Source organism: Salmo trutta, chromosome 35 (genome assembly GCF_901001165.1).
Source record: "Salmo trutta chromosome 35, fSalTru1.1, whole genome shotgun sequence".
NCBI lineage: Eukaryota > Metazoa > Chordata > Actinopteri > Salmoniformes > Salmonidae > Salmo > Salmo trutta.
In genome coordinates this window covers 24,308,635-24,332,745 of record NC_042991.1, presented here as the reverse complement: position 1 = coordinate 24,332,745, position 24,111 = coordinate 24,308,635, and the positions used below count along the sequence as shown (strand labels likewise).

Sequence of the window (24,111 nt, the reverse complement as noted above, 5' to 3'; positions counted from 1 at the left end):
GGCAGCAATGTATGTGCAATGTTTTAGACTGATCCAATGAACCATTGCATTTCTGTTCAAAATGTTTTATCAAGACTGCCCAAATGTGCCTAATTGGTTTATTAATAACTATTAATAAAGTTCATAACTGTGCACTCTCCTCAAACAATAGCATGGTATTCTTTCACTGTAATAGCTACTGTAAATTGGACAGTGCAGTTAGATTAACAAGAATTTAAGCTTTATGCCAATATCAGATATGTCTATGTCCTGGAAATGTTCTTGTTACTTACAACCTCATGCTAATTACATTAGCCTACATAAGCTCAACCGTCCCACCAATCCTGTAGCGGTTAAGGAACAAGATTTTTTTTGAGAGAGAAATAACCTCAGGCCAAAAAAGACACACACATACACTCATGGTAATTATTAACACTGGCTTAGTGTTAGCATCATGCTCCAAGCACTAGCAGACATTCAGACCAGGGCTGCATCCTGTCTCCGGGAGTTTACCTGGACCTCCTCTCCAGAGCAGAGCCATGTGGGTGGGTGGACTGGTGTTTGCTGTTCTCTGACCTGGCTAAAGCTGACTGGGATTACACTATGAGAGAGACCTCTCACTGCAGCCCTACATGGGCAGATACAGTACCTACCCTGAGTGGAGGCCCAGGATCATTCAGAGCACTGCCTTTTGATGTAAAACTCACAATTCTAAAGCTAGGTCATAGGCATGCAGGACCTCATCCATCTCAGAGTCATACACCCTGGCAGCTTCATTAAATAGTACCCGCAAAACACCAGTCTCAACATCAACAGTGAAGAGGCGACTCCATGATGCTGGCCCTCTAGGCAGAGTTGCAAAGAAAAAGCCATACCTCAGACTGGCCAATAAAAAGAAAAGATTAAGATGGACAAAAGAACACAGACACTGGACAGAGGAACTCGGCCAGCATCCCGGAGTCGCCTCTTCACGGTTGACGTTGAAACTGGTGTTTTGCGGGTACTATTTAATGAAGCTGCCAGTTGGGGACTTGTGAGGTGTCTGTTTCTCAAACCAGACACTAATGTACTTGTCCTCTTGCTCAGTTGTGCACCAGGGCCTCCCACTCCTCTCTCTATTCTGGTTAGAGACAGTTTGCGCTGTTCTGTGAGTAGTACACAGCATTGTACGCGATCTTCAGTTTCTTGGCAATTTCTCGCATGGAATAGCCTTCATTTCTCAAAACATGAATAGACTGACGAGTTTCAGAAGAAAGGTCTTTGTTTCTGGCCCTTTTGAGCCTGTAATCGAACCCACAAATGCTGATGCTCCAGATACTCAACTAGTCTAAAGAAGGCCAGTTTTATTGCTTCTTTAATCAGGAAAACAGTTTTCAGCCGTGTTAACATAATTGCAAAAGGGTTTTCTAATGATCAATTAGCCTTTTAAAATTATAAACTTGTGGTTATGGCAGCATGATGCTGCCATAACCATGCTTCATTGTGGGGATGGTGTTCTCGGGGTGATGAGGTGTTGGGTTTGTGCCAGACATAGCGTTTTCCTTGATGTCCAAAAAGCTACATTTTAGTCTCATCTGACCAGAGTACCTTCTTCCATATGTTTGGGGACTCTCCCACATGCCTTTTGGCGAACACTTTAAGCAATGGCTTTTTTCTGGCCACTCTTCTGTGAAGCCCAGCTCTGTGGAGTGTACGGCTTAAAGTGGTCCTATGGACAGATACTCCAATCTCCACTGTGGAGTTTTGCAGCTCCTTCAGGCTTATCTTTGGAGTCTTTGTTGCCTCTCTGATTAATGCCCTCCTTGCCTGGTCCATGAGTTTTGGTGGGTGGCCCTCTCTTGTCAGGTTTGTTGTGGTGCCATATTATTTCCATTTTTTAATAATGGATTTAATGGTGCTTCGTGGGATGTTCAAAGTTTCAGATATTTCTTTATAACCCAACCCTGTTCTGTACTTCTCCACAACTTTGTCCCTGACCTGTTTGGAGAGCTCCTTGGTCTTCATGGTGTCACTTGCTTGGTGGTGTTGCAGACTCTGGGGCCTTTCAGAACAGGTGTATATATACGGAGATCATGTGACAGATCATGTGACACTTAAATAAAGTCCACCTGTGTGCAATCTAACTAATTATGTGACTTCTGAAGGTAATTGGTTGCACCAGATCTTATTTAGGGGCTTCATAGCAAAGAGGCCAAGCAATTGCCGTACCAGGCAGTGATGCAACCAGTCAGGATGCTCTCGATGTTGCAGCTGTAGAACCTTGTGAGGATCTCAGGACCCATGCCAAATCTTTTTAGTTTCCTGAGGGGGAATAGGCTTTGCCGTGCCCTCTTCACAACTGTCTTGGTGTGTTTGGACCATTCTTGTTTGTTGTTGATGTGGACACCAGGGAACTTGAAGCTCCCACCTGGGGGTGCTCGGTCCTCCTTTCCTGTACTCCACAATCATCTCCCTTAGAGGTCGACCGATTATGATTTTTCAACGCCGATACTGATACAGATTATTGGAGGACCAAAAAAAAAACGACACCGATTAAATCGGTCGATTTTTATATTATATATAATATAAAAATCGACCGATTTAATCGGTGTCGTTTTTTTTTTGGTCCTCCAATAATCTGTATCAGTATCGGCGTTGAAAAATCATAATCGGTATATATATATATATATAAAATAATGACAATTACAACAATACTGAATGAACACTTATTTTAACTTAATATAATACATCAATAAAATAAATTTTACCTCAAATAAATAATGAAACATGTTCAATTTGGTTTAAATAATGCAAAAACAAAGTGTTGGAGAAGAAAGTAAAAGTGCAATATGTGCCATTTAAAAAACCTAACGTTTAAGTTCTTTGCTCAGAACATATGAAAGCTGGTGGTTCCTTTTAACATGAGTCTTCAATATTCCCAGGTAAGAAGTTTTAGGTTGTAGTTATTATAGGGCTATTTCTCTCTATTCCATTTGTATTTCATAAACCTTTGACTATTGGATGTTCTAATAGGTACTTTACTATTGCCAGCCTAATCTCAGGAGTTGATAGGCTTGAAGTCATAAACAGCTCAATGCTTGAAGCAGAGCAAAGAGCTGCTGGCACATGCACGAAAGTGCTGTTTGAATGAATGCTTACGAGCCCGCAGCTGCCTACCACCGCTCAGTCAGACTGCTCTATCAAATCATAGACTTAATTATAACACACAGAAATATGAGCCCTAGGTCGTTAATATGGTCAAATCCGGAAACTATAATTTAGAAAACATAATGTTTATTCTTTCAGTGAAATACGGAACCATTCCGTATTTTATCTAACGGGTGGCATCCCTAAGTCTAAATACTGCTGTACAATTATGTACAATTCTGGCAAATTAATTACGGTCTTTGTTAGGAAGAAATGGTCTTTACACAGTTCGCTACGAGCCAGGCAGCCCAAACTGCTGCATATACCCTGACTCTGCTTGCACAGAATGCAAGAGAAGTGACACAATTTCCCTAGTTAAAAGAAATTCATGTTAGCAGACAATATTAACAAAATATGCAGGTTTAAAAATATATACATGTGTATTGATTTTAAAGAAAGGCATTGATGTTTATGGTTAGGTACACATTGGTGCAACGACAGTGCTTTTTTTGCGAATGCGCTTGTTAAATCATCACCCGTTTGGCGAAGTGGGCTGTGATTCGATGATAAATTAACAGGCACCGCATCGATTATATGCAATGCAGGACAAGCTAGATAAACTAGTAATATCATCAACCATTTGTAGTTAACTAGAGATTATGTTAAGATTGATTGTTTTTTTATAAGTTTAATGTGTCCAAAAATGCTGATTACCGATTGTTATGAAAACTTGAAATCAGCCCTAATTTATCGGCCATTCCGATTAATCGGTCGACCTCTAGTCGAGACCCAGGGCCTCGAGCTTAATGACGAGTTTGGAGGGTACTATGGTGTTAAATGCTGAGCTGTAGTCAATGAGCAGCATTCTTACATAGGTATTTTTCTTGTCCAGATGGGATAGGGCAGTGTGCAGGCGATTGCGTTGCCAGTGGACCTATTGGGGCGGTAAGCAAATTGAAGTGGGTCTAGGGTAACAGGTAGGTGGAGGTGATATGATCCTTGACTAGTCTCTCAAAGCACTTCATGATGACAGAAGTGAGTGCAACGGGGCGATAGTCATTTAGCTCAGTTACCTTAGCTTTCTTGGGAACAGGAACAATGGTGGCCATCTTGAAGCATGTGGGGACAGCAGACTGGGATAGGGATTGATTGAATATGTCCGTAAACACACCAGCCAGCTGGTCTGCGCATGCTCTGAGGACGCGGCTATTAATGCCGCGTCCTCAGAGCATGCGGGTTAACACGTTTGAATGTTTTACTCACGTTGGCCACGGAGAAGGAGAGCCCACAGGCTTTGGTAGCGGGCCGTGTCAGTGGCACTGTATTATCCTCAAAGCAAGCAAAGAAGTTGTTTAATTTGTCTGGGAGCAGGACATCGATGTCCACGACGGGGCTGTTTTTTTTTTTGTAATCCGTGATTGACTGTAGACCCTGCCACATACGTCTCGTGTTTGAGCAGTTGAATTGCGACTCTACTTTGTCTCTATACTGACGCTTTGCTTGTTTGATTTCCTTGCGAAAGGAAAAGCTGCACTGTTTGTATTCGGTTATGTTCTCAGTTGCATTGCCATGATTAAAGGCAGTGGTTCGCGCTTTCAGTTTTGCGCGAATGCTGCCATCAATCCACAGTTTCTGGTTAGGAAAGGTTTTAATAGTCACAGTGGGTACTACATCTCCGATGCACTTGCTAATAAACTCGCTCACCCAGTCAGCGTATACATCAATGTTATTGTCTGAGGCTATCCGGAACATATCCCAGTCCACGTGATCTAAGCAATCTTGAAGCATGGTCAGCCCAGCGTTGGATAGACCTGAGCACTGGCGTTTCCTGTTTTACTTCCTGTCTATAAGCAACAAAATAGAGTCATGGTCAGATTTGGGGGAGGGCTTTGTATGCATCGCAGAATTTAGAGTAGCAATGGTCCAGAATGCTACCAGCTCGTGTCACGCATTCGATATGCTGATAGAATTTAGGAAGTCGTGTTCTTAGGTTAGAGTTGTTAAAATCCCCAGCTACAATAAATGCAGCCTCAGGATGTATGATTTCCAGTTTACATAGAGTCCAGTGAAGTTCTTTCAGGGCAGGCGAGGTATCTGCTTGGGGGAGGGGGGTTATACATGGCTGTGACTATAATCGAAGAGAATTTTCTTGGAAGATAATGCAGTCGGCATTTGATTGTAAGGTTTTCTAGGTCAGGTGAACAAAAGGATATGAGTTCCTGTATGTTATTGTGATTACGCCATGAGTCGTTAATCATAAAGGCATACACCCCCGCCCTTCTTCTTACCAGAGAGATGTTTGTTTCTGTCGGCACGATGCATGAAGAAACCGGGTGGCTGTACCGACTCTGACAACATATCCTGAGTGAGCCATGTTTCCGTGAAACAGAGAATGTTACAATCTCTGATGTCTCTCTGGCATGCAACTATTGCCCTAATTTCATCCACCTTGTTATCTAGAGATTGGACATTGGCGAGTAATATGCTCGGAAGAGGTGGATGGCGTGCTAGCCTTCTGAGTTTGACCAGTAGGCCACTCCGTCTGCCTCTCCTGCGGCGACCGCATTGTTTTGGGTCGGCCTCTGGGATAAGATCCCATGTCCAGGGTGGAGGTCCGAACAAAGAATCCACTTCGGGAAAGACGTATTCCCGGTTGTAATGTTGGTAAGTTGACATCGCTTTTATATCCAATAGTTCTTCCCTGCTGTATGTAATAACACTTGAGATTTTCTGGGACAACAATGTAAGAAATAATACTTTAAAAAAAATAATAACTGCATAGTTTCCAAAGGACCTGAAGCGAGGCGACCATCTCTGTCGGCGCCATTACTCCTCTTGACAGTTCAAAACTTTGAGATGTAACCATTATTTACTATTTTACACATTTACATTACATTTACATTTACGTCATTTAGCAGACGCTCTTATCCAGAGCGACTTACAAATTGGTGCATTCACCTTAAGATATCCAGTGGAACAACCACTTTACAATAGTACATCTATATCTTTTTTGGGGGGGGTTAGAAGGATAACTATATCCTATCCCAGGTATTCCTTAAAGAGGTGGGGTTTCAGGTGTCTACGGAAGGTGGTGATTGACTCCGCTGTCCTGGCGTCGTGAGGGAGCTTGTTCCACCATTGGGGTGCCAGAGCAGCGAACAGTTTTGACTGGGCTGAGTGGGAACTGTGCTTCCGCAGAGGTAGGGAGGCGAGCAGGCCAGAGGTGGATGAACGCAGTGCCCTTGTTTGGGTGTAGGGCCTGATCAGAGCCTGAAGGTACGGAGGTGCCGTTCCCCTCACAGCTCCGTAGGCAAGCACCATGGTCTTGTAGCAGATGCGAGCTTCAACTGGAAGCCAACAAGGGTTTTGCCACCAAGTACTAAGTCATGTTTTGCAGAGGGGTCAAATACTTATTTCCCTCATTAAAATGCAAATCAATTTATAACATTTTTGACATGCATTTTTCTGGATTTCTTTGTTGTTATTCTGTCTCTCACTGTTCAAATAAACCTACCATTAAAATTATAGACTGATCATTTCTTTGTCAGTGGGCAAACGTACAAAATCAGCAGGGCATCAAATACTTTTTTCCCCTCACTGTAACTTTAACCTATTTTATAAGAGATTCTCCAAAATGCAAATATTCTAGGCATTTATATGTAAACTTCAGTCCTACTTTATCAAAAGCCGTTTCAAAATCAGCCATGAAAACGAGGCCTGGTTTCCACGATATTTCATAGTATTCTATTGTTTCCAGTACTTGTCTTATATTATCTCCAATGTATCGTCCATGTAAAAAAAACCCGTCTGATTAGGATGAATAATATCTGACAATACCTTTTTAATTCTATGCACCAAGCATTTAGCTAGAAATTTTGCATCACAACACAGAAGTGTAAGAGGCCTCCAGTTTTTTAAATGGACTGGATCTTTATATATACCACTTGGATCCTGTTTCAGTAATAATGAAATCAGACCTTGTTGCGTGTCCGATAATCTACTGTTTATAAAGGAGTTGTTAAAACATGCTAATAATGGTCCTCTGAGTATATAAAAAAAGTTTGGTACACTTTCACTGGTATGACATCCAGCCCTGGAGTTTTCCCAGACTTGAAGGATTTAATTACATCAAGAAGTTCCTCCTCTGTAATTTGGCCTTCACACGAGTCTTTCTGTAGATGTAAATGTTTCATTATTAATAGTGAAAAAATCCATACAATTAGCTTAAGTTAGTAGAGATGGAGGAGACGGAAACGACAACATATTCTTAAAGAACTTTACTTCCTCATTCAAAATATTGTCCGGTGAATCATGCGTGACTCCATCATTTGTTACAAGTTTCAATACATTTTTATTGTAGCATTTCTACGTTGAAGATTGAAAAATAATTTAACAATGTAGAAAATAGTAAAAAATAAAAAACCCTTGAATGAGTAGGTGTGTCCAAACTTTTGACATGTACTGTATACAAAAGGTTTAGAACATCTAATCATTCAAGAGTTTTTCTTAATTTTTTTACTATTTTCTACGTTGAAGAATAATAGTAAAGACATTAAAACTATGAAATAACACATATGGAATCATGTAGTAACCACATAAGTGTTAAATCAAAATATATTTAATATAATATTTGAGATTCTTCAAACAGCCACCCTTTGCCTTGATGACAGCTTTACACACTCTTGGCATTCTCTCAACCAGCTTAATGAGGTAGTCACCTGGAATGCATTTCAATTAACAGGTGTGCCTTGTTAAAAGTTAATTTGGGGAATTTCTTTCCTCCTTAATGCGTTTGAGCCAATCAGTTGTATTGTGACAAGGTAGGGGGGTATACAGAAGATAGCCCTATTTGGTAAAAGACCAAGTCCATATTATGGCAAGAACAGCTCAAATAAGTGAAGAGAAATGATAGCCCATCATTACTTCAAGACATGAAGGTCAGTCAATACGGAACATTTCAAGGACCTTGAAAGTTTAAGTGCAGTCGCAAAAACCATCAAGTGCTGTGATGAAACTGGCTCTCATGAGGACTGCCATAGGAATGGAAGACCCAGAGTTACCTCTGCTGCAGAGGATAAGTTCATTAGAGTTACCAGCCTCAGAAATTGCATCCCAAATAATGATGTGATCTGTGATTTATTTAGAATTCAAGGCACACTAAACCAGCATGGTTACCTCAGCATTCTGCAGTGATACGCCATCCCATCTGGTTTTGGCTTAGAGGGACTATCATTTGTTTTTCAACAGGAAAATAATCTAACACACCTACAGGCTATGTAAGGGCTATTTTACGAAGGAGAGTGATGGAGTGCTGCATCAGATGACCTGGCCTCCACAATCCCCCGACCTCAACCAAATTGAGATGGTTTGGGATGAGTCGGGCGGGGAGTTAAGGAAAAGCAGCCGACAAGTGCTCAGCATATGTGGGAACTCCTTCAAGACTGTTGGAAAAGCATTCCAGGTGACGCTGGTTGAGAGAATGCCAAGTGTTTGCAAAGCTGTCATCAAGGCAAAGGGTGGCTATTTGAAGAATCTCAAATATATTTTGATTTGTTTAACACTTTTTTGCTTACTACATGTTTCCAGGTGTGTTATTTCATAGTTTTGATGTCTTCACTATTATTCTACAATGTGGAAAATAGTAAAAATAAAGAAAAACCCTTGAATGAGTAGGTGTCCAAACTTTTGACTGGTACTGTGTACACACACAGTATGAAATATAGCTCTCTTTCACTTCTCCTTAATTTTGGAAGAAATTAATTTGTTCTACTATCGTCTTTCTCTTTGAGTCAACTACTCACCACATGTTATGCACTTCAGTGCTTTCAGTACTAGATTCATTCTCTGATCCTTTGATTGAGTGGACAACATGTCAGTTAATGCCGCAAGAGCTCTGATAGGTTGGAGGACGTCCTCCGGAAGTTGTCATAATTAGTGTGTAAGTCTATGGAGGGGGGTAAGCACCATGAGCCTGCTAGGTTTTGTATTCAAGTCAATGTACCCAGTGGATGACACAAGCTAGCTGTCCTCTGGCTACACCACTGTGCTACCCTACAGTGCTGCTGGGGCTACTGTAGACCTTCATTGCAAAACAGTATGTTTTAATCATTTGGTAAAGTGACTATATTAAGTTTAGTTTTATCTAAAAATGCTAACTTTTTAAATGTTTCACTATTAAACATTTTCTGAAATTCACTGAGGAGGATGGTCCTCCCTATCCTCCTCTGAGGAGCCTCCACTGGAGAAAATCCACATTCTACAGACTTAGGAGCTAGCCAAACATATTCCTGACATAACATTATAGATACATCCATTTCTAGCCAGCAAAAAAGTATTACAGGGAGGTCTAAAAATACCAGTCCGAGCAAACATATACTCACCATCCAGTTTATTGGGTACACCCATCTAGTACTGGGTCAGACCCCCCTTTGCCTCCAGAACAGCCAGAATTCTTCAGGGCATGGATTTTACAAGGTGTCGGAAACCTTTGTTGCTCAATTGGTATCTATGGATCTAACGTGTGACAGGAAAACATTTCCCACACCAGTACACCACCGCCACTAGCCTGTACCATTGACACCAGGCAGGATGGGGCCATGGACTGCTAACGCCAGATCCTGACTCTGCCATCAGCATTTGTTGGACAAGGCAACGTTTTTTCCACTCCTCAATTGTCCAGTGTTGGTGATTGAGTGCCCAATGGAGCGGCTCCTTCAATTTAGTGTATGGGGTGTTGTAACTAATAAACTGGCCGGTAAGTGTATAAACTAATACACTGGCCGATGAGTGTATAAATGAAGCTGTAATGTAGACTTATGGTTTCATCTTGCTGTGTCTAACGGCAGGAGAGGCCAAGGAGACACCTAGCTACACTTGGCTCGTAGGGGCCTGTCTGGCATCCCTGGTCTTGTTGTGCGACTTCTGACAGCTCTCTGTCCCTGGTCCACAGCCTGCACGCCTCTGTAGTGATCCTGAGAGAAGCATGGGCTTTAAAAAGAGTTGACATTATTTCTTCCCAACAGAAACCAAAGTCAGATCACGAGGGGGCATTCTTCACTGGGGAGTGTCTATGCATTGGAGAGGTGTTGAAATGCATATTGTTTATAGACTCCAGACTGGAACTAATCTGAGTTTCTTGTGGAGCCAAATGTTGTCTCCCACAGGAGGTTCACAAGCAGGCCAACCCGTACAGCAGAACAAAGCAAAGCTTATCCCTGAGTCACCACACGGACAAGACACAGCCTGCACCATTTCCTGGCTTCAGTTATCTGTGGGGAAAGCCTGGGCCACAGAGGTCCCTGAAGACCTAGCAGGCATCCAGAACAAACGGTTCACTTTCAGCCCCTCTCCCCTAAGTCTGACTGTCCATCATAATGGCCAGCTACACTAGCAGAGTGGGACAGAAGAATAGATCATCTGGATGTGTGGTTGGTTACTTACCAGATGAGCATCAAACATTACTGTAGCTAGGCTATGGCCTTGGTTGGATTAAAACTCACGACAAAGTTCTCCACTGTGAAGTCATACTGGTGATGTGTGATTGTGTCTGTTTAGATAATGTGCAGAGACACTTCACGAAGGCATTCTATTAAACACACTTTGCCACCAGCAAGACCAGCCAAAGCACCAGTCCGCAAGACTTCCCCTTGCTGCCTGACCGAACGTGTAAGAGGTTTTAGGCTAGAATAATAACCCTAGACCACAGTGTACACTGGAGAGAGAGAGAGAACAGTGATACTGACACAGTCCAGTCCTCTGGTCTAGGTCAGTCCACAGCTGCAGCTGGCTAGTAGTAATGAGTCTATGGAGAGTCTGCTAGCACAAACAGCGCCACTACATAATGGTCAGGCTCAGCCATAGTAAGTTTCACTCTAGTCTTCTGTTATATTCCTGCTGGGCTGAGTGGGAATGAGAGCTGATTGTGCACAGTGTTGAGAGGGGGTGATGAGCTTGGAGGGCACTATGGTGTTGAATGCTGAGCTATAGTCAAAAGAAAAGCATTCTCACGTAGGTGTTTCTCTAGTCCAGGTGGGAGAGGGCAGTGTGGAGTGCAATAGACAATGCCTCATCTGTGGATCTGTTTGGTCGGTATGCGAATTGGAATGGGTCCAGGGTGTCTGGGATGACGGCATTGATGTGAGCCACGACCAGCCTTTCAAGCATTTCATGGCTACATAGATGAGTGCTACGGGGCGGTAATCATTGAGACAGGTTACCTTGGCATTCTTGGGCACAGGGACGATGGTGGTCTGCTTGAAACATGTAGGTATTACAGACTGGGTCAGGGAGAGGTTGAAAATATCAGTGAAGACACTTGCTAGCTGGTCAGCGGATGCTCAGGTGACTGAAGGAATGAGGTGTAATGGCATGTGAGAGCTGTACGCAATGTGGGTTGGGAGAGATGAGCCAGTAAGGCAGGGCTATTCAACTCTGGTCCTGGAAGGCTGAAAGACTTCTGGTTTGTGTTAATACCTGGTAGTTAATTGCACTCACCTGGTGTCCCAGGTCTAAAACGGTCCCTTATTTGAAGGAGAGGAAGAAAACCAGAAGTGTTAGACCCTCTAGGACTGGAGTTATAGCCCTGCATTAGGGGCTCATCATAAAACAAATATTGACTTTAGCCCGACTGGTTCTGCTCTCCCATCTAACATACTGGGGCTAAACCAATATGGTTAGTGCCTGGCCCCTATCAGGTGTGTTTTATGGTTTGCGTCCCAAATAAGATATAGTGCACTACTAACTCACCCCAGGATTTGGTCACAGATGAGCCTGCAGTAGTCGCTGTGGGAGCTGGTGATGAGCAGGAGGACCTTCCCTGCACTCTTCATGCTCCTCAGCCAGGTCTTGACGGACTCAGAGCAGGGCTGCAGGTAACGACCAGGGTCCCTCTTCACACTGGGAAAGTACCACCCAGCATCCTCTGAGCGGCAGACAAACAAAACATCCATTACTAAACATAGAGACCCATGACTTGCATAGTAGCTAATACTTGAGATGTAGAATAAAGTAGAAAGAGGAGGAAGGAAAGCGCTACTGAGGTACACAATAGTACATTTTGGTAGACAGAAGGTGCTCTTTGGTAAAAGGGGTGAATTGGTCATCAAAAAGAAAGGAGGACCAAGGCACTCTTCATATAATTCATTAAAATGCTTTTATTTGTATGTGCTACCTGTCCCAGACCTGCTGTTTTCAACTCTCTAGAGACAGCAGGAGCGGTAGAGATACTCTCAATGATCGGCTATGAAAAGCCAACTGATATTTACTCTTGAGGTGCTGACTTGTTGCACCCTCGACAACTGTGATTATTATTATTTGACCATGCTGGTCATTTATGAACATTTGAACAGCTTGGCCATGTTCTGTTATAATCTCCACCCGGCACAGCCAGAAGAGGACTGGCCACCCCTCATAGCCTGGTTCCTCTCTAGGTTTCTTCCTAGGTTTTGGCCTTTCTAGGGAGTTTTTCCTAGCCACTGTGCTTCTACACCTGCATTGCTTGCTGTTTGGAGTTTTAGGCTGGGTTTCTGTACAGCACTTTGTGATATCAGCTGATGTAAGAAGGGCTATATAAATACATTTGATGTTCAATAGAAACAAGGTTTTTAAAAAATCCGACGCGTTTCGGCTGCATGGCCTTCGTCAGGGAGTACAAAGAAATAATACAATGTCTTCTTTAGAACAGCTTTTCCAATTAGCCCTAATTTGAAGAGGGAATGGTTACAAAATTGATTGGACACACCTAGTAAGCAATACTATACACATTAAAAAGTGTAACACTGTAGCTGTGCCATCACAAAAGAAAATACAACTCCAAGCTAGAAGCACCAGAACACCCAGAAAGGTAGTTCCAACCCCAAAACATGACTGGGAAAAGTGTCAATAACAAGAAAGCAATATATTCCATAGTACACTAGAACACAACAAAACATGAACAACAGTCTAAACATAGCTGAGGGCAATTGAGCAAAATGACCACTAGATGACAGCAAATGGACCTATCACGACCCTACAGGAATGGTGAGAAATCCATATCTTCGTTTAAACCAGGGTATTTAGTGGCCTGTAGTTTGTAAATCCAAAAACTTTCCCTTTGGTTTAACTGTTTAAGATGGTCCCCTTTTCTAATAGAGGCCGGTATATGATCAATACCCATAGCTTGTAGGGAGGCAGGGTTGCCATGGTGTAAGGACTTGTAGTGCCTTGCCATGGGGTAGTCTTCATTGCCTACCCGTATGGCGTACTTGTGTTCCACTAAGCGGTCTTGAAGGCGTCTCTTTGTCCGTCCAATGTAGAACACCTTGCAATGTGGACATTCCAATCTATAGATGACATGAGTGGCTTTGCAGTTAATGAAATGCTTGACGTAATACTCCATTTTGGAAGCTGTGTCAACAAAATACTTTTTCTGTGCAATATTTCTGCCGTGGTTGCACTGGTTACATTTAAAAGAGCCCTTGGATTTGTGGTCAAGCCAAGTTCTTTGAGTCACCGGAAGATAACTGTGGACTAATTTGGCATTTAGGGTAGGACATCTCTTAAAACGTATGACTGGTGGCTCAGGAAAGACTTGGTGTAGTAGAGTATGACTTTGGATGATTCCCCAATTATTTTTAATGATTCTTTTAATGTTCTCTGCTTCAGTGCTGCATTTTGTAACAAAATACACACTCTCTGATGTATCATGAGGCACTCCCCTTCGCAACAAGTTCTCTCTGTCAAGTAATCCAGCCCTTATACCTGCATCTTTCAGGATCTGAACACTGTAGCCCCGATTCAAAAAACGATTCTCCAATTCAGCAGATTTGACACTGTGGTCCGTTTCCTGATCGCAAATTCTGCGGACTCTTTGGAATTGGACATATGGAATATTCTCTTTTAGCCTTTTGGGGTGAAAGCTGTCTGCCCTCAGAATGGTAATTCCCATCTGTAGGCTTGCTAAAGATTGATGTGTGCAAACAACCTTTGTCATTTTTCCTAACGTCGAGGTCCAAAAAAATGTATGTTATCCTTGCTGTACTCCATAGTTAGTTTGATGTTAGGGTTAATGCTGTTAAGGTATTGGTGGAAGGAAATAGATGTAGGATCTTCATTTGATCATGCTATTGCATGCAAACGTGTAGCCTATTCAAAAAAAGGTTACCACTTTAAAATGTCAGACTTGATTTGCCCTAACTAAAAATGTGTCAACCCCTGGAAAAATGTCCATTAATTATAGTCCACAGAATAACTAACATTTCCTGTTGCTACAGGATCATTTTCCTCCTGTGAGAAAATGCTCAAATTAAGATCCTAGCTACACCTGTAGATACACAAAAGTATGTGGACACCCCATCAAATCTGTGGATTAGGCTATTTCAGCCCCAGCCATTGCTGACAGGTGTATAAAATCAAGAAACAGCCACGTAATCTCTATAGACAAACATTGGCAGTAGAATGGCCTTAATGAAGAGCTCAGTGACTTTCAAAGTGGCACAGTCATAGGATGACAGTCAGTTCATCAAATTTCTGCCCTCCTAGGAGGTCCCCCGGTCAACTTTAAATACTTTTATTGTGAAGTGGAAAGATCAAGGAGCAACAATGGCTCAGCCGCAAAGTGATAGGCCACACAAGCTCACAGAATGGGACCGCCGAGCGCTGAAGCATGTAAAAACCATCTGTCCTCGATTGCAACACTCACTACCAAGTTCCAAACTGCCTCTGGAAGCAACGTCAGCACAAGAACTGTTCGTTGGGAGCTTCATGAAATAGGTTTCCATGGCCGAGCAGCTGCACACAAGCCTAAGATCTCCATGCGCAATGCCAAGCGTCGGCTGGAGTGGTGTAATTTTAAATGTAAACTTTATTTAAATAGGCAAAGCTAGTTAAACTAGGTAAAGCTCGAACAAACTCCATACTAAATGCCCATGATTTTGGAATGAGATGTTCGACGAGCAGTTGTCCACATACTTCTGGTCATGTAGTGTACTTTATTTTCCATTTGCAAAACATAAGTATGTATTCTGCCCAACACAAACACACAAATTATCCCTGGATGGAGAACAAAGCAATTTCATTACAAGAATTCCATGACGACCACACTCCTCTCTCTTTCCAAAAAGCTGTTCCTGTCAAAGAAGTATAGCCTTGCCCTATACACGAAGAGTTGTCATGGATTTGAGAGACAATCATGGGACACAGAACATCTATTTTCTCATTAACAACGTGTGAGTAAGTCAGTAAGCTAAGCCAAGGGTGATCTTCTGGTCGTTCTATTTTCCATGTACAGTTGGAGCATTACAAATGTCATCTGGCAGACAGCCCTAACCAAGTGGATTAATACTATTGAATATGGCTGTGTGCCATCCTGGCAGGCCAGGTCAGAAGACAGGCACAACTCCCCTTCTAAACCAGTGGACTGTCTGTTTGAAGTCAGAAGGCTCTCAACCAGTATATGGTTTTCATTAGAGGATAATGAGCCCCAGACACACTCAAAACGGCACCCTATTCCCTATATAGTGCACCTTTTAAATACCAGAACCCTTTGGGCCTTAGTCAAAAGTAGTGTACTACAAAGGGAATAGGGTGGCATTTGGGATGCATGCTGAGTCTGGCCAGAATGATGAGATGGTGCCCTGTGACACTGACTGGACTGAAGGACAAGACTGACTTATGTAGAATTAACCACAGAGTGGACAACTCACTCCCTGAGCTATATCACAGGAAACAGCAGGAGGTTAGGGGGATGTATGGGTCACGTCCCACCCCCACTCAGACAGCAGTACGGGCAGCCTGTTCTTCAAAGACCCACTGGCTGCTCCAAGGCACCTCCAGCCAGGCTAAATTTGTTACAATGCTCTGATCTCTGTTAGAAAAACAGGCAGTCAAAACATCCCACTTTACACGCTGTACTGAAAACAGCCTGCTAAAATGCAGCATCAAAAGCAATCTGAATACATTATAATGGGAGGGAGTCATTTGAAGCGGCAACACAAGCTTTTCTACTACTTTTAAGAAAAATGTGAAGAGGAAACCAGGGAAAATATTGCATAGTATCATACATTCACTGGAATGCAATTGATAAAATTAACATTAACACATTTGCAAGCTTATTAAAAACAGGACTTAGTAGAGTTGTATTTGCACCGGAGCAAAAGAAGGTGACCAATATGTGAAAAAAAGCAGTGGCACTTCTGACGAGTAAGAGAAAAGAAGGCATAGGGAAACATCCCGGGTGCAAATGAGTGGCGTGTATTCATCAGGCCAGGTGTTTATCCTGGCACAGAGAGAGGGGAGGAGAGGAGCTCTCAGGGAGGGAGCATCACAGTGCACGCACTACAGACAGCAGGGAGAGGAGAGGACACTCATCCTTCTATTCTACTTTTCCACTCCCTCTCTCAAGGCAACAGCCCAGGGTCCTCACCTCAACAAAGGTAATAAGCTACAGACAACAGAAGTTGCATGGGTAAATGATAAATAGCTAGCTAGCTGCATAGCATGGGAGTAGGGTAAAGTTGCCCCTGGACATTTCCCCCACTAATGGTTGAGGTTAGGATTGGGGGAGGGGAAGCTGATCCTAGATCTGTCCCTAGGCAGTTCACAAGCTCCAGACACCAGAGGCCCATGTGCAAATGATAAATAGCTGTATAACGTGCCGTGTATGCAATGGGAATGTCTTCTGTAGCTAGCAAAGGGCTAAACACAAACATTGACTCACATCTACATAGCCTACTATGTAGGAGTTGCAAGTGTTTCCATATGCAGCAAGTGTTTCCATATGCAACAAGTATATAAGTGTGACATGCTAAAGGACATCTGTTACAGCTCCATCATACTGTAAAGAAAATAAACTTTATTTCAACTGCCAATCTCTTAAGGACCCTCTACTTTCAAACTAAAAAGGACTTTCTATAAAAGATTTGAGCATACTGCCATCATATGGTACAAAAGCAACATTGCATTTACCAAGAACAACCCTATTCATACACCTCAGCACAAAGAGAGGGGAGACTGATACCAGATGAGACACTCCTGAATGTTTCAGCAATGACAAGCCATAAATTGCAAAGAAAATAATCTATTTAGTAAAGCCAAAGTAATTTTTGTTATTTTAATTTGAAATACAGATTTGTACTGGAAGCTTTATTCATCATGTTATCCATCATGCTAACATTCTTAAACAGATTGAACGAGATCTTAATTAACCACCTTCAAATTCATAACATATTGTATGACTTGGAATTCGGGATCAGTTTTGGCTCGTAAGTGCTACTTTCAAAACTAGCGTCACTTTAACAGCAGAGGTCAGCATTGGACGACAAACAAAGCATCCATCAGTCTCACAACCAACTCCCCAGTGTGACATGATAATGTGTCCTAATGAAAGGTTACATAACCTAAACATTAGGCAAAAACTGATTAACTTTATGTTTCTCTCTTAAATATCAGTAGTTTTAGGAAATAAACAAACATCTGGCTGTGATCTCCAGCCCTGCCGTCTCCTCCACTGTTATTCTCACACTTCATTTTATCTCCAGATAAACAGAACAGCCTGGCCAGAGTGACAGAGTGGCCTGCCTGACAACCTATGGGTGGACCGAGGGCCAAGGACCCTGATGTCACCCTGCTACAGTAAGACACCCAGGCTGCATCCTAAATGAGACCATATTACCTATGTAGTGCACTACTTTTGACCAGGGCCCATAGGGATCTGTGTTTCCCCTACATTAATAATGGTCACTAAACCCAACACCACTAATAGAAAAATAAGGGAGGGCACGTATGTCATGAAAGGAAGATGTGTATTTCACAAATAAAGCAGATTGCATACAAAATCAAACTAGTGAAACAAATCTAACCAAAGACTCAATGTTCCTGAGTGGCCAAATTACAGTTTTTGACGTAAATGCTTGGAAAGACCTGAAAATGGTTGTCTCGCAATGATCAACAACCAATTTGACAGAGCTTGAAGAGTTTTGAAAATAATAAAGGGCAAATGTTTCACAATCCAGGTGTGCAAAGCTCTTAGAGACTTACCTAGAATGACTCACAGCTGTAATAGCTGCCAAAGGTAATTCTGACATGTATTGACTCAGGGGGTTGAATACTTATCTAATCAAGATGTTTTTTGTTTTGTTTTGTTTTTTTACATACATTTCTCTTCCACTTTGACAGAGTATTTTGTGTAGATTGTTTACAAAAACAAATTAAATCAATTTTAATCCCACTTTGTAACACAACAAAATGTGGAAGAAGTCAAGGGGTATGAATACTTTCTGAAGGCACTGTATATCATGAGGGAAACTAGGCGTTCAAAGTAGTAAACATTTCCTATTCACCAAACATTTTCTCCAACCAACATGCACTCAAAATGCCCCCCCCCCTACATCCTGACACACACACGTCCTATATCACCTTAAACCAGGAAGTGACAATGGGTGCGTCTAGGGAGTGACCAAGGCGGAGCCCAAAGCCTATACACATATCAAGAAACTATGGAACCGTGTGGGTTACATATACTGTACACCTCCTTCAAACGAGGCTCATAGGGACAGAAATACAGTTTAAAGTTTTGAACATGATACACATCACTGAATCTTGGCTGGGCCTTTCCACTTAGGAACTAGTTTGGCCATGAAACCAGCATCAGCTTGGACAGTGGGTGGGCTCTGATCCACACCAGATCAGTGTTGTGCTTGTCCTTAGCAAAGGATGCGATTATGGTCTTCAGTGTGCAATTGATGTGTTCTGTCAGAATTGTTTGTGGATGGCATGCTTTAGTGAGCTTTTGTACGTCACTCCATTGCTGGCAAATCTGATTGAGAAGGGAGGTGAACTGAGCTCCTCTGTCCGAGACGAGATAGGCTGGTGTTCCCTTTCTGGTGAATATTTCATCAGTGAGAATGGAGACGATCTTTGGGGTCTTCGCCTCTCTCATGAGGAACAATTCAACCCACTTGCTTCAGAAGTCAACGACCACTAGGAGGTACTGATGTTGCCTTCTGCTCCTAGATTGTAGTAGACCCGACAGCTTAGTCAGTTGAGGCTTGTTCTTCTGAAGAGTAATGCACCTCTTGGTGTATTCCTAATACATCCTTCCTCACATCTGGCCAGTAGGTAACTTCCAGCACCTTCAGTAGGGTTTTTAGCTTCCCTAGATGTCCACCAAGTGGACTGTTGTGGAAGTGTCTCAAGAACTGCTCTCTCATCCCCTGTGGCACAAACAGTTGAAACTTCTATACCTCCCTTGTCCAACAGGGACGACCCGGAACAGATACCTATTTTCAATGGCCTAATTGATGCTTCCATGTCTTGGTATCTCGCCCTGGACTTCCTTCATTATGGTCTGCACCTCAGGGTCGTACTGTTGGGATGAAGGTATTTCAGACTACTCCACGGGGAGTGGACATTTGTGACTGCTGGAAGCTTGGCTGACGCAGACCGTGGATTGCTTCTGTATCCCAACCGGGGCACAGGAGAGAGCATCCGGAACAATGTTGCACTGTCATTTTCTGTAGGTGATATTGAAGGCAAACTCCTGTAGTCTGATCATCCATTTTACCAGTCTTGAATTGGGCTTTGGATGGTTGAACACCCAGACCAGGACTGAGTGGTCAGTAATGACCTCGAACTTCCTACCTTCAAGGAAAGGCTGACACTTTTTCACCGCCTATATGCCTGCTAGGCACTCTTACTCAGAGACACCGTAGTTCTTCTCAGCAGAGTTCAGCAGTCTTGATCCATAGGCGATAACTCACAACCAATCTCGTGTCAAAACAGCAACAAGACCGATGTCACAGGGATCTGCTTTTATTTTTTAGGGAAGTTAGATGTCAGAGGGGAGAGGAGCACTGCTCCTCTGTAACAGGCTACACTTCTTCAGGTTCACCATGAGCCCAGCTTTGTGCAACCTGCTGAACACAGATCTCAGGTCTTACAGGTGTTGCTCTGAGCGGGAGAACACTGCATGTCGTCAATGTATACAAAGCAACACTTCCCCTTCACATCTTCAAGGGCTATTTCGATGAGCATTTGGAACGATGCTCCAGCATTTTTCAAACAAAAGGGAAGAACGAAAAACTAAAATAAGCCCACCGGAGTAACAAATGCCGTATTCTGGATGCTGTCAGGGTCCATGCCCACCTACTCGAGGTTCAAAATTCTGAATACTGTAAGGACTCCAATATTTCCTGAATTTGAGGCATGGAGAAGGCGTCAAGAGGGGTCTTCACATTGATGCCTCTACAATTAACACGGGGCGTTGTTCCTTCATCCTTTTTCTTCACAAGCACTAGAGGTGAGGCTGAGAGGGATGTTGATCGTCTGATATTGCCGTCGCTCAAAATGTCCTTGACATGTCTGTCGATAAACTCTTGCTTCTGTAAAGACACTCAGTAGGCCTTCTTATTTATTGGGACCTCATCAGTTGTTATGTTGCGGTGAGAGACAACAGTAGTGCGTCCAACAGAATTTGTGCAAACAGTGGGCCACTCATGCAAAAGACTGTCAAGCTGCGGGCTGGTGTCCATCCCACTAACTAGCTGCTGTATTAGGGCTTCAGATTCCTCACAGGTTGACGTGGAGACATTGGCCTCCATCTCTTGATCTCTGGAGAGCCTTAGCTACGCTACCCAGTGGCGTTGGGATGGCTAGATACTGTACATATACATCGTCTGTGGGTTGCCGGCTGGTGACCCCTGCTGGTAAAAAGGAAAGTAAGAAAGTCCTGGGACTACTGGTAGACCATAACATTAATTCTTGATGTCAAGACTGAGGCCAGTCATGGACAGAAAACCTAGCCCAACAATAACAGGAAAGGCCAGGTGATCATCCCTCATGACATACAGTTGAAGTCGGAAGTTTACATACACTTAGGTTGGAGTCATTAAAACTAGTTTTTCAACCACTCTACAAATGTATTGTTAACAAACTATAGTTTTGGCATGTCGGTTAGCACATCTACATTGTGCGTGACATGTAATTTTTCCAACAATTGTTTACAGACAGATTATTTCACTTAATCACAATTCCAGTGAGTCAGAAGTTTACATACACGAAGTTGACTGTGCCTTTAAACGCTTGGAAAATTCCAGAAAATGATGTCATGGCTTTAGAAGCTTTTGATAGGCTAATTGACATTATTTGAGTCAATTGGAGGTGTACCTGTGGATGTATTTCAAAGCCTACCTTCAAACTCAGTGCCTCTTTGCTTGACATCATGGGAAAAACAAAAATAAATCAGCCAAGACCTCAGAAAAACAATTGTAGACCTCCACAAGTCTGGTTCATCCTTGGGAGCAATTTCCAAACGCCTGAAGGTACCACGTTCATCTGTACAAACAATAGTATGCAATTATAAACACCATGTGACCACGCAGCCGTCATACCGCTCAGGAAGAAGACACGTTCTGTCTCCTAAAGCTGAACGTACTTTGGTGCGAAAAGTGCAACTCAATCCCAGAACAGAAAAGGACCTTGTAAAGATGCTGGAGGTAACAGGTACAAAAGTATCTATATCCACAGTAAAACGAGTCCTATATCGACATAACCTGAAAGGCCGCTCAGCAAGGAAGAAGCCACTGCTCCAAAACCGCCATAAAAAAGCCAGACTACCGTTTGCCACTGCACATGGGGACAAAGATTGTACTTTTTGGAGAAATGTCCTCTGGTCTGATGAAACAAAAATAGAACTGTTTGGCCATAGTGACCATCGTTATGTTTGGAGGGAAAAGGTGGAGGCTTGCAAGCCAAAGAACACCATCCCAACCGTGAAGCACTGGGGTGGCAGCATCATGTTGTGGGGCTGCTTTGCTGCAGAAGGGACTGGTGCACTTCACAAAATAGATGACATCATGAGGATGGAACACTATGTGGATATATTGAAGCAACATCTCAAGACATCAGTCAGTAAGTTAAAGCTTGGTCGCAAATGGGTCTTCCAAATGGACAATGACCCCAAGCATACTTCCAAAGTTGTGGAAAAATGGCTTAAGGACAACAAAGTCAAGGTATTGGAGTGGTCATCACAAAGCCCTGACCTCAATCCTACAGAAGATTTGTGGGCAGAACTGAAAAAGCATGTGCGAGCAAGGAGGACTACAAACCTGACTCAGTTACACCAGCTCTGTCAGAAGGAATGGGCCAAAATTCACCCAACTTATTGTGGGAAGCGTTTGACTCAAGTTAAACAATTTAAAGGCAATGCTATCAAATACTAATTGAGTGTATGTAAACTTCTGACCCACTAGGAATGTGATGAAAGAAATAAAACCTGAAATAAAAAACACTCTCTACTATTATTCAGACATTTCACATTCTTAAAATAAAGCGGTGATCCTAACTGACCTAAGACAGGGAACATTTACTAGGATTAAATGTCAGGAATTGTGAAAAACTGAGCTTAAAATGTATTTGGCTAAGGTGTATGTAAACTTCTGACTTCAACTGTAGACACATGGCTTGGTTGGCTTGGCCATTCGCTAAGACAAAAGAACAGTCAAGGCAGGGTTTCAACTCCTCTTTGGGCCCTCACCCACCAGCCCAATGATTCCTGTACAAGGGTGTATGTGCATCCAGTATCAAGAGCACGGCATGAAATGATCTCAACAGTAACAGCAGCATGATTGGATTGGAGAGTGCAGTCCCTTCATTGGCAGGCTGAAAGATGCTAATATTGCCTGGAGGCTTCCTTCCTCCAAAAGGAGGGAAAGAGGGAGGTTTGGAGTTCTTCTGCTGCTCACTGTCTTATTGACTTGGGACCAATTTGTATTGGAGGCCTGCAAGTCCCTTCCTATGAGAGTTCCCACTCTGACCAGCTCATCCGCTGAATGTACCATTCCCCTCAGATGGCATGCCAGCCTTGGGTTGCAATTTCACTAACTTCTAACTCTATATACACTGAGTGTACAACCCATTAAGGACACCTGCTCTTTCCATGACATAGACTTACCAGGTGAATACAGGTGAAAGCTATGATCCGTCATTGATGTCACTTGTTAAATCCACTTCAAATCAGTGTAGATGAAGGGAAGGAGAAAGGCTAAAGAAGTATTTGTAAGCCTTAATACATGTTAGGCATGGATTGTGTATGTGTGCAATTCAGAGGGCGAATGGGCAAGACAAAAAATGTAAGTGCCTTCGAACAGGGTATGGTAGTAGATGCCAAGTGTCAAGAACTGCAACTCTGCTGGGTTTTTCATGCTCAACAGTTTCCCGTGTGTATCAAGAATGGTCCACCACCCAAAGGACACCCAGCCAACTTGACACAACTGTGGGAAGCATTGGAGTTAACATGGGCCAGCATCCCTGTGGAATGCTTTTGACACCTTGTAGAGTCCATGCCCTAACAAATTGAGGCTGTTCTGGGTGCAACTCAATATTAGGAAGGTGTTCTTAAAATGTTTTGTACACTCATTCTATATACCACTATCCCTGGCAGGCTGGAAATCCTTCTCTCAAAACCCCCTGTAGTTCTTCTGCACTAAAATCTCTGATAACCAAAAACGTCTCTGCTGCTGCTACTACCAATTCAATCTCCTGAAATTTCCTTTCCATCTGTGGGTTTCAAATGAATGATCCTTGCAATATGCGGCAAGAAGCCAACCTTACTAAAGCAAACATTTGGGGTCACTCTGTACTGGCCTACTACCTCACAGGGATCCTCTTAGACTTCTTCACTCTTTGTCCACCATCCTCTACTTTCCTCACTGCCTCAGCATATGACCTTTCTGCCCTGCTCTCACCCTGGAAACTTCAACCTGTATCACTCGCATAGGACATTTCTTATCCCCAGCAACAATGCCAACCTCCACAATTAAAACACTGAAACGACACACTTTTTTCTCCCATGCCCTCCTGCACACTTTTCACACCTTGGAATCTCCCTCCTACATACTGCTGCAACATGACCAAACTACTTGGCACCTGAAACACCATAATGGGTTCGGAACAAAAGCTCTCACAGGATAATTAACTAGCATGACTTTATTCTGCAAACACGCTGCACCAAAACTCAAAAGAACAGCCCAGTCA

The 24,111-nt window shown here is 42.9% G+C and overlaps 1 protein-coding gene across 1 annotated transcript in view; it reads right to left on the bottom strand.

The window, feature by feature from the left end:
- The window catches only part of LOC115174908 (5'-nucleotidase domain-containing protein 1), a 73,791-nt gene that overhangs the window by 20,001 nt on the left and 29,679 nt on the right, over nt 1-24,111 (bottom strand). The window contains exon 7 of the mRNA XM_029733919.1: nt 11,851-12,025. Coding sequence (XP_029589779.1) covers nt 11,851-12,025 — 175 coding nt within the window. The remainder of the gene's footprint in view (nt 1-11,850; nt 12,026-24,111) is intronic.